Source organism: Bacillus rossius, chromosome 5, assembly GCF_032445375.1.
Source record: "Bacillus rossius redtenbacheri isolate Brsri chromosome 5, Brsri_v3, whole genome shotgun sequence".
NCBI classification, from domain to species: domain Eukaryota; kingdom Metazoa; phylum Arthropoda; class Insecta; order Phasmatodea; family Bacillidae; genus Bacillus; species Bacillus rossius.
In genome coordinates this window covers 21,520,994-21,538,678 of record NC_086333.1, presented here as the reverse complement: position 1 = coordinate 21,538,678, position 17,685 = coordinate 21,520,994, and the positions used below count along the sequence as shown (strand labels likewise).

Below are 17,685 nucleotides of genomic sequence, written 5' to 3'. Positions count from 1 at the left end.
ATTTAAATAGTTACCTAGTACATTTTATTTGTTGTTCAAAAAGTTCCAATATCTATAGAACTGCAGTAAAATAATATTATAATAAGTTTTTTTTTAAAACTAGGTTAAGGAATTTGGAGAATATCTGAAAATTATTCAGCTCAGTCCGTGCCCTCTCGCATGCCTTCAAAGCGCGCGGATCGAGGGTTTGAGAAAACGCAGAACCAACTTTTCAGATGAGATCTTAAGCATAACCTTTATGAAAAATGGTGAATGAAACTGAGAATAGGCTGGTTGAGGAAGGGTGACTCAAACCTACAAATTGTTTAGGTAGAGCAACACATCTATTGAGACAGTGTTAAAACAGTTTTATTAGTAGGCCTACCTATATTAATTAAATTAGATTATAACATGTGTGTGTTAAATTTAAACAGCTGGAAAATTTTATTCTAGGATAGTGACTACAATACGCGAGTTAATTTATGAGACATATTTGCTTATAGTGGGTAACAACAATGTATTGTATTAGGTAATGAAATACATTTTACATTAGGCCAGTTGCGTGTGTTTTAATTCCACAGTGGTATGTGCTCAGTAGCGTGGCAAGGGCAGAAATTTATTTTTACCTCCCCTCACTCCCCCCCCCCAAACCATGAAATTGTTATAACAATAAGTAATAAGATACTTAAAAAACAAATGTTAAATTTTCAGGATTTTTTTACTTAACATTGCGAGTATAAGCATTTATATCATGATTTCTTAACACTGCAAATCTTTTTTTAAATTTTATAACCATATTTTATTCCTATGATAATATTTTCCTAGAGATACTTTAAGCTTCCACTTTTTCTAAATGCCTTATGCCAACATTTAGATCACAAACCTCATAAAAATCGATAAACAAATAAGTGTGCAGTTATTATTTTATTTAATCCTATGTGGAGTGTCAGGGAACATAACACAGATTGAAAATCCATTTATCTACTGCCACCAACATACAGGTTGGCCATGAATATGTGTTACACATTGATAGGGATGGTAGATGTAGATGTGTGGAAAACATTTTATTAAGAAACCCATGTCCGGAAATACATCCTTATACCTGAAACTGCGCAACAAAGTAACAGGGGTAGGTAGGCAACTTGGGGACAACAAGCCAGTGAAAACATGTTGTGTTGTCTTACCTACTACCCGATTCGACGATCAGTGACTGCACGAGTCACCGTGCATGCGTTACACTCGCTATTGTCGTAGTTGCAGAGGCGACATGGATGGTTACACACTGGCAGAGCTAGCCGATATGCATTTAGTGTATGGTGCAGCTGGCGGCAATAGAAGAGAGGCGGAGAGACAGTATCGTGAGAGGTTCCCTAACCGACGGCACCCTGCACACACAATGTTCGCAAGCATTGACCGCCGTTTGCGGGAAACGGGTTCGCTGCGCGTCACGAAGCCAGAAAGTGATTTGAGAAGGACAATACGGACACCTAGCTTTGAGGAAGAGGTGCTGGAACGAATTCAGGACACACCATCTACCAGCACACGGGCGATAGCACATGCCATGCACACCTCCCGTCAATCTATTGCACTGGTATTGAAGGAACAACTTCTGCGCCCGTATCATGTACAGAAGGTACATACCTTACAAGAAGCTGATTTTCCTGCACGACATGCGTTTTGCCGATGGTTGCTGCAGTGCTGCAAAAACGTGCCACAGTTCCTACAGCATGTGCTGTTCACAGACGAAAGCTGCTTCACCAGGGATGGCTTGTTCAATACCTGTAACACTCACGTTTGGGCCGAGCAACACAGCCACACGACGTATCCAACCCGCCACCAACAGCGATTTTCAGTGAACATCTGGGCTGGGATACTAAATGACAGTGTACTAGGGCCACACATTTTTCCACCACGCCTCACTGCTGCAGAGTATATGCGGTTTCTGCGCGATGTTTTACCTGACATGTTGGATGACGTCAGTCTTGATATTCGCGCATCATGGTTCCAGTGTGATGGAGCACCCGATCACTACGCCCTCAGTGTTCGTGACCATCTGAACAGAGCATTTGGACAGCGGTGGATAGGACGGGGTGGTCCCATTGCCTGGCCACCACGTTCCCCCGACCTCTCGCCTTTGGACTTATACCTTTGGGGCCATGTGAAGTCCCTTGTGTACGCCACTCCTGTACATACCAGGGATGAACTGGTGGGCAGGATACATGCTGCGTTTCAGACCATAGGAAAAACACCAGCTGTCTTCGCCGATGTGCGACGCAACCTGTTACGGCGCTGCACTGCATGTATCGGGTGTGGCGGAGGACATTTTGAGCAGCAAATGTAAAGCGTACGAATAAACCTGCATAAATACAGTTACACATGTGTCGTTATTTACATCCGACGTCACCGTCCCTGCCAGGTTGCCTACTTACCCCTGTTACTTTGTTGCGCAATTTTCAGGTATAAGGATGCATTTCCGGACATGGGTTTCATAATAAAATGTTTACCACACAGCTACATCTACCATCCCTATCAATTTGTAACACATATTCATGGCCATCCTGTATATTAGAAGAAAAACAAAATCCACGGCCACTGCAGTTAAACAGCACAAACAAGTTTTAGGTTTTAGTTAAAATTTTCAAACTAATTTAGTTTTGCACTTTTCTTTATTTAGGTGTATTGTGCTATAATTAATATTTATGAAAAAATTTTAAATTTTATTTCTACATTCTAAGAGAAAGGGAAATATTTTAAATTAATTTACAGCTTTTAAATATCTTTTAATAATTAGTAGAATGAATCCATAAATTATTAGTAAATGTCGCGGAGCACTCTTGAAGCAACGCTGTTCTAGACAACTCACAGTGATGTAGATTGCTTCATACAAGATACATACAGTTGGATGGACACTAAGCAGGAAAGATGTTCCACTTTATTACTCATGTTGAAACTGAGTCAGGTGCCCTGATATTTGCCAAGGGAATGTATTATGAGTGGGATATTTTTCTGAATTTCGATGTATCTTAATCTTAATGTTTAAATACAATTAAATAACAAGCATCATAACGTTTACGTTACTTTACAAATCCAATTTCCAGAGAAGATGATGATCACAATTTATCAAGGAACTAAAATTAAAAAAATCAATAAAAATAAAGTAGCATGGCACTAATAATCTCTAGTAAGAACTCACAAAAAACTAAACAGTATGACGCGTGGTAGTGAACGGCAAGGCTAGGCTGCGATAGGATTGAAGTAGTGATGTAATGATGTAGCTGAGGAATACCATCATACGAGCCAGACTAAACGAGGTCTCTCCTCCGTGATATCTAGCGAAGTCCTCCTTTTCTTGCAATAGACAGAGAGGATATGAACATTCATCATAAACAAAAAAAAAACTTCATGTACTTCGATATAATATGTAACGAAATATATTAGTAAGAAGCCGAACTATTATGAAATATGTATTATTTTAAATAAAAAATTAATTCTTATCAGATGGATTACTTAAATTCCTTTTTAAGTATTTGTTTCAATTGAAAACTTTCAGAAGGCACAAGCTAATATGAACTCCGGATCTTCACTTGTGAGCGTTGCAGTTATTGCAGCAATGATATTACCACGATAAACTATGCTAAGTATAACAAGTATAATAAGAGCATTAGTATCACTTAGTTGCAGCCAGTGCCAAACTGTTTTAGTCATAAATCTTGAATAAACATCACAAGCTCTTTACAATTAAGTTTACTAATGATGAAGAGCACGATGTAAAGTAAATGCAAAATAAAAGATTAATATTATGATATCGAAGGTTGAGAAAATGCTTATGATAACTACTATCCGAGGCCTCACTAATGATTTAGAATTTATAATGTAAAGACACAGGAAGAAGAAAGTTATATATCTAAGGGCAATAATATCAAATAAAGGTACTGCACAAATACACCTCCCTATTAATATAATGACCAACCCAAAAAAATGCTTCGGGGCTGCCATAATCATTTATATAAACGAGCAAAATACTGAATATCTCATACTTCAGAAACTGCAGCGGTACGGCAGGCGTCTCTCCCCGCAGTGATGTTATTTTGTCAACGTCAACTTTGGGCATGATCAATGGATCTATTCTACAAGTTGTTGCAGTTTTAGAAAGCGATACTTACAATATATTTGATGGTGATGTGCAGAATGGTAATATTTTTTTTATAAATATACCATTTTTGTTTTTAGGCATTAGCGATTGTCTGACCTTCGCAAGGAAATCTTGCGAATTGACGGCTGTCATATATATCAAGAAAGTAAACATTTTATGTACAAGTCAATCACTGTATGTTGCGTAAGTTCTTGTAAATGTTTAATGAGATTATAGATTAGCTGTAATACATTTTTACATAATGTTGTTTTTATTTTCTGCACACTCGACTTCTATAGGTAAACAATTCTCAACACATATTATGGAACTAAATATGTGTGTTTCCTACTAATATTATAAACGCGAAAGTTTGTAAATATGGATAGATGGATGTTTGTTACTCTTTCACGTAAAAACTACTGAATGGATTTGAATGAAATATGGCCTACAGCTAGCTTATAACCTGGATTAACACATAGACCCCATATTAATATGAAATTCCATCCCTAAGGAAATGAAAAAGTGATAATTTTTCTATAACAAAAAATCATAGTGTACGCGTAGCCACGTACAGTGTCTTGCCTCAAACCAATATTTAATTTCTATAATAAAGTATGTTTCAGATTTTATTAGTGTGTTACCTCCATGGACAATTATTTGATTACTCTTTGGACTCTAAAGTTTATTTTTGTTCATGTTGGCTATATGTTTATTTAATTTTCTATCTGTGCACAGTGTTTAATAATATTTTGTGTGAAGATTAATGTGGAGGGCAAGTATTTTCAGAATTTTTATATTTAAATTTAGTCAGAATGCTATAATTTGGTTAGGTATTAATGTATTTTTTCTCAGATACCAATGTATCAGTCAAGTTAATTAATTCCCAGCCATATTGTTTATTTAGGCTAACAATCAATGTTTAAATTTTATAACAATGAGAGAGTTGAATTTCGTATGAGTGAAGGGAAGGATATAGAAGAAAAAAAGTTGGGAAAAGCCATTGTTTAAATATGGCTTGATCGTATATTGAGTTCCACGAAAATGTGTTGTAACTTCAGAAAATGGTCTTAATATATCAAGAGTGGCAATTGATAATAATCCTGTGAAGTTTGGCCACAAATTGAAGTATCAGTTGTTTTAATCAGGTTTGATTTAGCTGAGTTTTGGCCATTCTCAGTATTTGCAATGCCTCAGGCTTGATTTGGTTCAAGAAGAATTTAGGTAAGCCTGAACAATCTAATTATTTTGAATTTAAAAAAAAAACTATTCTATGGCACAGATTAAACTGATATGTTTGAAATATTCACAAGTTAAACTTTGTCGACAAGCTCAGAGGTAGAGGTGAGAATTTCGTGTGTAAACGATTGAAGCTAGTTTTGGGAAAATAATATCTATTATATGATTTTTCATCCAGACTGTATTATAGCTACATTAATATTTTGTTTTGTTATCAAATATAACTATTCGAGTAAGGTTTTTCTTTTGTTCAACATAAATGAGGCAATATCCTATGTAAGAGAATGGTTGATGGAAGTAGTTAATTTTATGGTTTCAATGATACATGTTAATTCGTTGGAAGTTATTTTGTCATATATTAAATTTAATATTCTAAATAAAACCATGCCTATGTTGAATCTTATTGAATGATGATCGTTAAAGTTGATGGAAACACTACAATCAGACTATATCACAGTTACTATATATATATATATATATATATATATATATATATATATATAAATGTTTGTTCCATTTAAATATTATTTTTTTATGAATAATAATAGGAACATGGCGCCCATTTACGTAGAAGAAATTATATGCACAGTAGTCGTCACCACAACGTGGGGCCGTACACATCGCAGAAGAAGGAGGTTGAGTTCACAGAAGTGGCTACCACAACTTGTTGCGGTAGACAACAGTAGAACTTCGGTGCAGTCGACAGAAGTGGCTACCACACGTGTGGCCAATGTATACACCAGAGAGGTTGTGACGACAATAGGTCATAGACATACAAGTCATTTCTCTATGTCTGACACACGATCATACACATAGTAAGGTCTGTCTCCTTGGTGAGACCAGTCCGCTTAGTGGAGCTAGCAGCGGCTAACAAAATAAAGGCGCTAATAACAGTTTTGTTCTTAACTTCGTCAATAGATAGAGTTGCCTTGAATTTAAACGCACCATCGTTTGATGCGTTTGTCATGTCTTTAATTTTCGTTTGTTTATGCCGTATGCGTTTCTATACCATTCATCCGATTGCTATGAAATTTTGGTGATTTGTTATGCGCATGCCCATGAAGGTTACTGAGACAGTATAACTATTTTTCAATAGTTGGAGCACGAATCGTGTCGAAAAATGTGTTAATTTCATTTTATATAACGGCACTTCGTCTGTTTTTGTTGTATAAGTGCGCACGCATGACACAATTTATTTAAATATAAAAGAGAGACAGAGATAGAGTGATATATATAAAAGTGAGATAGAGATGGAGAGATAAGTTGAGATAGAGCGAGGTATATAGAATGAAATGGGTTAGATAAATATATATACCTTTAGATGTATAGAGCTATATAGAGACATATATAGAAGATATAGAGATAGTGGGAAATATATATGTAGATATAAATAGATAAATAGAGATAGAGAGATACATAGATGTACATAGATGTAGATAGAGATAAATATATATAGAGAGATGGATATATGATTTGTATATGTGGAACTACTTCAAACATATTACAAAACAAAACTGAATGAGGCATTGCAATGCAGGCCGATCATTAGCTAGATCATGGAATCTTTTCAATATTAGTAATCTCTTATTTTTTAGCTTTTTTCTATATTGCTTTATAAAGTCTAAATTACACACAGACCAGGTAAATAACTATAAACTGGCAGAACAACGTCTGTCGGGATCTGAAAGTGATATAAATTAATTTTCACACTTGACATTCAAACTAAGAAGACAATTACTAACTACACCTGATTTCGAAAATGGTCCCCTTCACCCTGTGTTCAGCCCGGGCAACGCCGGGTATTGCAGCTAGTTGTACATAAATGGGTGTACGTGTGTGCATATATGCATGCACAAACTATAGCTGTGCTATACTTTTCTGCTTATAAGATGATCAGCTAAAACATTGATATTCATTTGGCTGATGTTCTGAATTTTTTCTGCTACAATTTCTGATCTCTAAAATATTTAGTATTTTGCTCGTTTATATCAATGATTATGGCAGCTCCGCACTTTTTTTGGGTTTGTCATTATATTAATAAGGAGGTGAATCTGTGAAGTACCTGTATTTTATATTATTGCTGTGTATATCTCTACGAAAAACAAATAGGTAAATAAAGTCTTAATTAGTTGTTAATATTGTCGCGGTCTGAAAATTTCATTATTTTTTTTATTAAATTTATTTTACTTTTGTATCTCGTTATGTTAACGTGTTGGTGTACGTGCGCGTTTCCAGGCTCAGCCGGTTGATTTCGACACGCGGGTATTGGAATATAGGTTACTGCGATAGAAGTTTACTGGCACCGCGGCTTTTGCGAAGCTGCGTGGTTTGCGTTTTCTCGCGGGCCGCTGGCCAGGGCTCGCCGAGGGATTGCACCACGTTGTTCCAAAAAACCCGCTGCGCTACGCTAGTCTCTTGTTTGTCGTTCTGTTTGTTCTGCCACGCGAGGCTTTTGTGTACTCGTTTCGAGGACTCTGTCCTGATTAGTGTTGCCATCTGGCGTCCGAGTTTGGAAACGTAGACTGAAAAAAACAATCGAGCAGCGCAAGAGGGAGAGGGGGAAACTCGCTCGCGCCTGCGCAGAAGGAACAGCCGACTTCGCTTGTTTTCCTTTTTTTTTTTCCTTGTGGGAAGGGGGGACAGCCAGTTCCCCCGTGGCTAAGTTTTCCCGGTGTTCGTGTTTTTTTTTTCCGGCATGGCCTAATTTCGTAGTTAAAACCTCCTTCCAGGGAGGGGCCGAGGCTTTTTGCCTGGGGACCTCTCTGGAAGCCGAGTCCACGTCGGTTTGAAACAACTTTTCTCCGTCTCCAGTCAGAGGGTAAGTGATTTGGCAGTGATGGATAGGGAGACTAAGCTTCGGGCTGGACGATCTTCGTCCTATACTTAATCTTTTAAGAAATAATGTAGTATTATTCCATCCCTATTATTTATTATTATTTGTTTTGGGAAAAATCGACGTCTGGTTATAAGCATGTATGTAGTGGTAACTGGGAAGTATACTATTCCTCAGATCGGCCATGTTGTTGTAGCGATAATTGTTTGCCGGCTGACTTCACTTTAATGTGTATTTAATGTATTTATTCATTCCTTAATCTCTTTGTTAAATTTAATCTGTTAAATATTTGTTTAATTATTTTTTTTATCTTAGTGAATAAAATCTGTGCTTGAATGAACTAATCATGTCTCTTTTCAGTACATAAATTATACCCTACACTTCCTGTATAGGGAGAAGACTTGGTCTCGAGTACCATGCCTACCAACGAGCTACAGTACCCCTTCCCCCCAATGTTATAGGTTATTTATTGTGTTGTGTATAGGTGTACGCGGGACGTCTGACGGAGTCCCGTCACAATATGACAGACTTTGCAACAAATTAACCCGTTTTAAAATGCTTTTTAATTTGTTTCCATTGCTTACTTCCTTTAAGTTGTTTTCAAAATTTCTATTTAATTAATTTTCCATTAAACGTTTACATTCATCGTGTTTTGTTTTTTCAAAATTTTTATTTTTGTTTTTAATTTTAAACTTTTTAGAAAATTCCTAAGTTACTGTCTAAATATCTCTCTATTTGTCTGTGATTCTGTATGTTTGTTGTGTTACAAAATATTATACCTCTACATTTTACAACCGTACCGCTCCATTTGATGTTTTTTTTTTTAATTGTACCCCCGCAAGGATTACACCGTTTTGTTGAGAGTGATGTTTTTAGTTGTGATATTATTTTAGATATAAAAAACTGCAACTTTTTATAGTTTTGTGTAAGAATAAATACTGGTAGGAAATACGTAATAACAGTTAGTAATAAATAGATTTGTACCGATTCACAAAATTTGGCCGATATGCCGATACAAGTGTTACCGATTCACCAATTCCAAAAATTACACGAAATACACATTTAAAAAACTTTCATTATATTACTAAATCCCTTAAAATAATTCATTATTGGAAACAATCCAAATCGCAAGAGAATTTTATATTTTTTTTTTTTAAATTTTCAAAAATGTTTGGATTTGACAACCCACCTCCCCCTCCATTTACAATTAAGGGAGGCAGTAGACTTCGGTCAAATTTCCCACCACATCAACCCAATTGATGGTGGCAGTCGACTTTGGGGAAATTTCCCACCATGTCCTTGATTCATGGATATACAAAAGCCATAGCACAAAAGTAGTGGTTCGTTGCCCCTATGCCCCTTCCCCTTCCTCGCTCCTCTGGTCATTGTAATTAAATTAATGTATTGTCAAACGGATTACATATACTTCCTAAGTTTAAAATAAATGCGACAATTAGAAATAGGTTGAAATCGTTTTACAATAATTGATTACATAGTTAAGTTTAAAAAAACGCTTATGACAGTGACCTCTGGCGAGTTAACGCCATAATACCTATCTAAGAAACCTCGCCATTGAATAACAAACCTTTTACAGAAAACCGTATCTATTTTGATCAAACCGTTTTGGAGATCAATGGAAACCTAAATTTTTTTTGCACACACAAACAAACAAAAAACCTCTCACCCTAAACGCATATACCTTCTCCGTTTCGTCGTGGGTAAAAACGAGAAATTTCGGAGAGTAAATCAGGGATATTTAAAGGGAATTTAGGGGAAGTAGGTAAAGTTTTGGGGAAAATCAGTGATGTCATAGGTCAAATATCACACGATGACTAAATTTAAGATGGTGGTGGAGACATCAGTGGTCAAAGGTCATAAATATAATCTCATGCCACAAACCACTTTTCCCCGATGTTACTATATCTAAATACTGACTCGTACGAAGTTTTATGACAAACATAAAAAAAATTCGACTTGAGTCATTAGTATAGGAAATTAAGTTCTGGGACTCCAGATGGAGCATGGATGTGGCGGCTTCTGCTGCCTTGTAACCTACATCTCCGATGATGTCACGGCGTCTATCTTGAATTATGACATCACAGTTGCACTTTCCGTTACGGTCGCCATATTAAATTCTGAAGTCACGGTGGCCATCTTGGATGACCTTTACCTTGACCTTTGACCTTGACCTTTTAAATTGGCATTGACTTGAATTTTGACCTTGACCTTGACTTGAACTATGACCTTGACTTGAGCTTTGACCTGGATCTTGATCTTTGTCCTTGAACTTGTATTCCGCCATCTTGTCATTGAGCGCCATAATCCCTGAAGTTGGCAATTTTTGTTATGGCTGCCATCTTTAATTATAATAACATGTCCGCCATCTTGGATCTGACGTCATAGCCACTTGTTCGATTTTGACATGTTCGCCATCTTGTTTTCGTTTGCTTGAGGCCGCCAAATTGGATGATGTATGACCACCATTTTGTTTTTTTGTTCTGCTGCAGGGGGTCATCTTGGATTCCGTCGTCTTTGTTTTTTGGTGTTTGTTCCTAGAGAGCGACAGCATATCGTTGTCTCATGCACATAAGGGCGATGTTCCATTACCTGCTAAAATTATTGTGGTCTTTATCGACACAATAAATTTAATGTTTATACAAAATACATTGAAAGCTTTGTGATTCAAGCCAGCACAGCTCTGATCTCTGGGTTTGAAAACATACGCATTAGACCGCACTCCATCAAGACATTAACCAGACTGAGAATTAAGGTAGGCCTATATAAAAAAAACCACAGATTCGGACAAGTACTTTTTTTATAATTTGAAGGAATAATACCATTACCTACAAAAGGAAATTGCTACCAGGAGTGCTAGTTAACACACATCACCTGCTAGAGAGCACAGCCTCCATCTAGATTTCAGTAATCGATACTACGACGAGCGCTAGAGTCACATAGCACACATGTCATCTGCTAGAATGCATTGCAGCCATATTAGTTTAATTTTTACCTGCTTGAGTACAGTTTTATTTAATAACAGTCAAATGTCATAGTATCCACCATCTTGTAGGCCATTTTGTCCGTCATCTTGAAATTCTATATTTATGTAGCTAGAGATTAAGGATAAATACAAAAAAAAAAAGATAAAAAATTCAGCAATTAATTTACTGATTGATTCGATTGGTTCATGTCCTTGGTTTGATGTCTGGTTGATGCAAGAAAAGTAATTTTAGGTAAAAAAAATTATTGAATAAAATATGACAATTATCCTAAAAAGAGCTTAAAATTCCTAGTCTACTAGCCTCAAATTAGCAGATACAAGATGACGGAAATGTTATTATAATTTGAGATGGCAGCCATAACAAAAATTTCCAAGTTCAGGGATTGGGACGCTCGATGACAAGATGGCGGATTTCAAGATCAAGGCCATTGTAAAATTTCAAAGTCAAGGTCAAAGGTCAAGTTCAATGTCAAAGGTTAAGTTAAAGGTCATCTAAGATCGCCGCCGTGACTTCAAAATTCCATATGGCCACACTAACTAAAAGTGCAATGGTGACATAATTCAAGATGACCGAATTAACATCATCGGAGATGTAGGTTTCAAGGTTCTCAAGTATTAGGTTTGTGCATCCATCATTTTGCAATGTATTGCGTAAGCTAGCACCTGACGGGATGCAACGAGATGCACCCAATCACATAGCTAGATATATCTAAGGGGTTGAGGGGGGGAGAAGGGTAGAAGTGGGGATGCAAAATCCTTGTCCTGGAATTAGGAGGACCCAGTTGAGTTTGGAGATCTTTTTGCTGTCTGAGTCTACGCTGATAGTAAAAAGAAAATATCAAGTCTATTGCTAATATAATACATTGGAAACCTTAGAAACTATGCGATACGTGCACATCACGTTTACAGTAATGGCCATGGTTAAGTTTACAGATTTCAGATTTTTCTACAATTGTGAGGTTGGAAAAGTGTTTCATTAGGTAATCGGGAGTTGGCCCAACAAAATTGTCACGGGCCCTCAGTTTCTCTCGACGGCCCCTCTAGCTAACATTATTAATAAATCACCAGAAAAGTAATATTTTCATTTTAAGTGCTCTTCCATAATGTAACGGCACTCTCAAACATAATATCACTCATGTGTTTTGGTGAGAGTGCTATAATAATCACTGCTGTCTCTTCAATACGCAGACAGATCTGTGTCTATCTGCACTTGATTCAGCGTGAAACAACTCACAGCTGCTCTCTCGAGTCATGCTTGCTTCTGATCGAGAGGGACAGACGAAAACCAAGCAGGTGCAATCCCAACTGAACACTCGTGTGTTTCTTCAGCCTGAAAGCGCGAGCAACATCTATCCCCACAAGGACCTGGGAGGCAGATGAGACACGCCTCATCATTGGTCCCTGGTAAATAGGCCCCCAGACAGAATATCTGATTTGATTTTCACCTTGCAATAAAACAATACCATCACAGTAATACTGGACTCTAAGATTATGAAATGCCAGCCACCTGGGCATGCCTGAGGTTTTTAAGGTAATTCTCAGTCAATTAAACTTACAAATTATGGCCACAACTACATGAATAATAATATTAGTTAATACTTAAAACAAAATAGTTATAATACAAAAAATTATATAAATTGATGTTTGTGGTACGCGTGTTTCTGGTGTGATTTTTAACTTTAGTACGATGCTAATATCTTTATGTTATTTTGAATATAAAACTACTGACCAAGCGACAGTTGTATTTTTTAATTTTTATATTAGCAATACTTTATTAAATTTCATTTGTGCTTAAAGTTTCATCAGTGGCGAATTGTTTAGAGACTGTAAACACTCACCACTGACCAATAACATTGGGAAATAATACAGCCATATCCTATGGCAAAGAACCATCACACACTTGTCCGGTGTAAGTTTGGGAAATATTTAAAAAAGATAAAATAATGAATGGATAAGTTTAGGAGTCCGGAGAATCTAAAAAGTGCATGAAACGAGTAGCAGACTTCGCTCGGTGCGGCGGCTGTAAATTCCAATCTCTTGGGTAAGGAAGAGAACGTGTACTGTGTTGTTGGACTAACTTCCAACACATGTCTCCTTCATACGAAGACGTGTTGCAATACAAGTCCTGCCACCTCCACCACGTGAAAGGCGCGCTGAAGTGGTTACCTCTTGCACGGGGTAGGAGTGCTTGTCGTGCACGGGGCTCTCGTACTGCAGGCCCATGCGGCGCCGGCCCACGCGGTACACTGCCACCATGCCGCTGTTCATGCCGATGGCCATGAAGCTGGGGTCTGTCTCGTAGAAGGACACGCACACCACGCCGGAGCGCGTGTAGCTCTCGTAGGCAGGGTGCGTGGGGTTGGCCAGCGTGTACAGGCGCACGGCGCCCTGCTGCTCCTCGGCGCTGAACTCCACTGCAACACCCTCGTGCGTCGGCACTCTGCCACTCCTCGGCGCTCAACTCCACTGCAACACCCTCGTGCGTCTGCACTCTGCTGCACCTCGGCGCTGAACTCCACTGCAACACCCTCGTGCGTCTGCACTCTGCCGCTCCTCGGCGCTCAACTCCACTGCAACACCCTCGTGCGTCTGCACTCTGCTGCACCTCGGCGCTGAACTCCACTGCAACACCCTCGTGCGTCTGCACTCTGCCGCTCCTCGGCGCTCAACTCCACTGCAACACCCTCGTGCGTCTGCACTCTGCCGCTCCTCGGCGCTCAACTCCACTGCAACACCCTCGTGCGTCTGCACTCTGCCGCTCCTCGGCGCTGAACTCCACTGCAACACAATCGTGCGTCTGCACTCTGCCGCTCCTCGGCGCTCAACTCCACTGCAACACCCTCGTGCGTCTGCACTCTGCTGCTCCTCGGCGCTCAACTCCACTGCAACACCCTCGTGCGTCTGCACTCTGCTGCTCCTCGGCGCTCAACTCCACTGCAACACCCTCGTGCGTCTGCACTCTGCTGCTCCTCGGCGCTGAACTCCACTGCAACACCCTCGTGCGTCTGCACTCTGCCGCTCCTCGGCGCTCAACTCCACTGCAACACCCTCGTGCGTCTGCACTCTGCCGCTCCTCGGCACTCAACTCCACTGCAACACCCTCGTCCGTCCGCACTCTGCCGCTCCTCGGCGCTCAACTCCACTGCAACACCCTCGTGCGTCTGCACTCTGCCGCTCCTCGGCGCTCAACTCCACTGCAACACCCTCGTGCGTCTGCACTCTGCCGCTCCTCGGCGCTCAACTCCACTGCAACACCCTCGTGCGTCTGCACTCTGCTGCTCCTCGGCGCTCAACTCCACTGCAACACCCTCGTGCGACTGCACTCTGCTGCTCCTCGGCACTGAACTCCACTGCAACACCCTCGTGCGTCTGCACTCTGCTGCTCCTCGGCGCTCAACTCCACTGAAACACCCTCGTGCGACTGCACTCTGCTGCTCCTCGGCACTGAACTCCACTGCAACACCCTCGTGCGTCTGCACTCTGCCGGTCCTCGGCACTGAACTCCACTGCAACACCCTCGTGCGTCTGCACTCTGCTGCTCCTCGGCGCTCAACTCCACTGCAACACCCTCGTGCGACTGCACTCTGCTGCTCCTCGGCACTGAACTCCACTGCAACACCCTCGTGCGTCTGCACTCTGCCGCTCCTCGGCGCTCAACTCCACTGCAACACCCTCGTGCGTCTGCACTCTGCTGCTCCTCGGCGCTCAACTCCACTGCAACACCCTCGTGCGACTGCACTCTGCTGCTCCTCGGCACTGAACTCCACTGCAACACACTCGTGCGTCTGCACTCTGCTGATCCTCGGCGCTCAACTCCACTGCAACACCCTCGTGCGACTGCACTCTGCTGCTCCTCGGCACTGAACTCCACTGCAACAGCCTCGTGCGTCTGCACTCTGCCGCTCCTCGGCGCTCAACTCCACTGCAAAACCCTCGTTCCTCTGCACTCTGCTGTTCCTCGGCGCTGAACTCCACTGCAACAACCTCGTGCTTCTGCACTCTGCTGCTCCTCTGCGCTCAACTCCACTGCAACAGCCTCGTGCGTCTGCACTCTGCCGCTCCTCGGCGCTCAACTCCACTGCAAAACCCTCGTTCCTCTGCACTCTGCTGTTCCTCGGCGCTGAACTCCACTGCAACACCCTCGTGCGTCTGCACTCTGCCGGTCCTCGGCGCTCAACTCCACTGCAACACCCTCGTGCGTCTGCACTCTGCCGGTCCTCGGCGCTGAACTCCACTGCAACACCCTCGTGCGTCTGCACTCTGCCGCTCCTCGGCGCTGAACTTCACTGCAACACCCTGTTGCGTCTTCACTCTGCCGGTCCTCGGCGCTCAACTTCACTGCAACACCCTCGTGCGTCTGCACTCTGCCGCTCCTCGGCGCTGAACTCCACTGCAACACCCATGTGCGTCTGCACTCTGCCGGTCCTCGGCGCTCAACTCCACTGCAACACCCTCGTGCGTTTGCACTCTGCCGCTCCTCGGCGCTGAACTCCACTGCAACACCCTCGTGCGTCTGCACTCTGCCGCTCCTCGGCGCTGAACTCCACTGCAACACCCTCGTGCGTCTGCACTCTGCCACTCCTCGGCGCTCAACTTCACTGCAACACCCTCGTGCGTCTGCACTCTGCCGCTCCTCGGCGCTGAACTCCACTGCAACACCCTCGTGCGTCTGCACTCTGCCGCTCCTCGGCGCTGAACTCCACTGAAACACCCTCGTGCGTCTGCACTCTGCTGCTCCTCGGCGCTCAACTCCACTGCAACACCCTCGTGCGTCTGCACTCTGCTGCTCCTCGGCGCTCAACTCCACTGCAACACCCTCGTGCGTCTGCACTCTGCCGCTCCTCGACGCTCAACTCCACTGCAACACCGTCGTGCGTCTGCACTTTGCCGCTCCTCGGCGCTCAACTCCACTGCAACACCCTCGTGCGTCTGCACTCTGCCGCTCCTCGGCACTCAACTCCACTGCAACACCCTCGTGCGTCTGCACTCTGCCGCTCCTCGGCGCTCAACTCCACTGCAACACCCTCGTGCGTCTGCACTCTGCCGCTCCTCGGCGCTCAACTCCACTGCAACACCCTCGTGCGTCTGCACTCTGCCGCTCCTCGGCGCTGAACTCCACGGCAACACCCTCGTGCGTCTGCACTCTGCCGCTCCTCGGCGCTGAACTCCACTGCAACACCCTCGTGCGTCTGCACTCTGCCGCTCCTCGGCGCTGAACTTCACTGCAACACCCTCGTGCGTCTGCACCCTGCTGCTCCTCGGCGCTCAACTCCACAGCAACACCCTCGTGCGTCTGCACTCTGCCGCTCCTCGGCACTGAACTCCACTGCAACACCCTCGTGCGTCTGCACCCTGCTGCTCCTCGGCGCTGAACTCCACTGCAACACCCTCGTGCGTCTGCACTCTGCCTGTCCTCGGCGCTGAACTTCACTGAAACACCCTCGTGCGTTCGCACCCTGCTGCTCCTCGGCGCTCAACTCCACAGCAACACCCTCGTGCGTCTGCACTCTGCCGCTCCTCGGCACTGAACTCCACTGCAACACCCTCGTGCGTCTGCACCCTGCTGCTCCTCGGCGCTGAACTCCACTGCAACACCCTCGTGCGTCTGCACTCTGCCGCTCCTCGGCACTGAACTCCACTGCAACACCCTCGTGCGTCTGCACCCTGCTGCTCCTCGGTGCTCAACTCCACTGCAACACCCTCGTGCGTCTGCACTCTGCCGGTCCTCGGCGCTCAACTCCACTGCAACACCCTCGTGCGTCTGCACTCTGCCGGTCCTCGGCGCTGAACTCCACTGCAACACCCTCGTGCGTCTGCACTCTGCCGCTCCTCGGCGCTGAACTCCACTGCAACACCCTCGTGCGTCTGCACTCTGCCACTCCTCGGCGCTGAACTCCACTGCAACACCCTCGTGCACTGCACTCTGCCGGTCCTCGGCGCTCAACTCCACTGCAACACCCTCGTGCGTCTGCACTCTGCCGCTCCTCGGCGCTGAACTCCACTGCAACACCCTCGTGCGTCTGCACTCTGCCGGTCCTCGGCGCTGAACTCCACTGCAACACCCACGTGCGTCTGCACTCTGCCGCTCCTCGGCGCTCAACTCCACTGCAACACCCTCGTGCGTCTGCACTCTGCTACTCCTCGGCGCTCAACTCCACTGCAACACCCTCGTGCGTCTGCACTCTGCCGGTCCTCGGCGCTGAACTCCACTGCAACACCCACGTGCGTCTGCACTCTGCCGCTCCTCGGCGCTCAACTCCACTGCAACACCCTCGTGCGTCTGCACTCTGCTACTCCTCGGCGCTGAACTCCACTGCAACACCCTCGTGCACTGCACTCTGCCGGTCCTCGGCGCTCAACTCCACTGCAACACCCTCGTGCGTCTGCAGTCTGCCGCTCCTCGGCGCTCAACTCCACTGCAACACCCTCGTGCGTCTGCACTCTGCCGCTCCTCGGCGCTCAACTCCACTGCAACACCCTCGTGCGTTTGCACTCTGCCGCTCC

General features: G+C 43.4%; 2 protein-coding genes across 2 annotated transcripts in view; one reads left to right on the top strand and one right to left on the bottom strand.

The window, feature by feature from the left end:
- The window catches only part of LOC134531633 (dynein axonemal intermediate chain 1-like), a 118,361-nt gene that overhangs the window by 17,411 nt on the left and 83,265 nt on the right, over positions 1-17,685 (bottom strand). The window contains exon 8 of the mRNA XM_063367391.1: positions 13,348-13,595. Coding sequence (XP_063223461.1) covers positions 13,348-13,595 — 248 coding nt within the window. The remainder of the gene's footprint in view (positions 1-13,347; positions 13,596-17,685) is intronic.
- LOC134531634 (alpha-tocopherol transfer protein-like) overlaps positions 7,967-17,685 on the top strand; it is a 288,390-nt gene continuing 278,671 nt past the window's right edge. The window contains exon 1 of the mRNA XM_063367396.1: positions 7,967-8,165. The gene's annotated coding sequence lies outside the window, so the exon portion shown is untranslated. The remainder of the gene's footprint in view (positions 8,166-17,685) is intronic.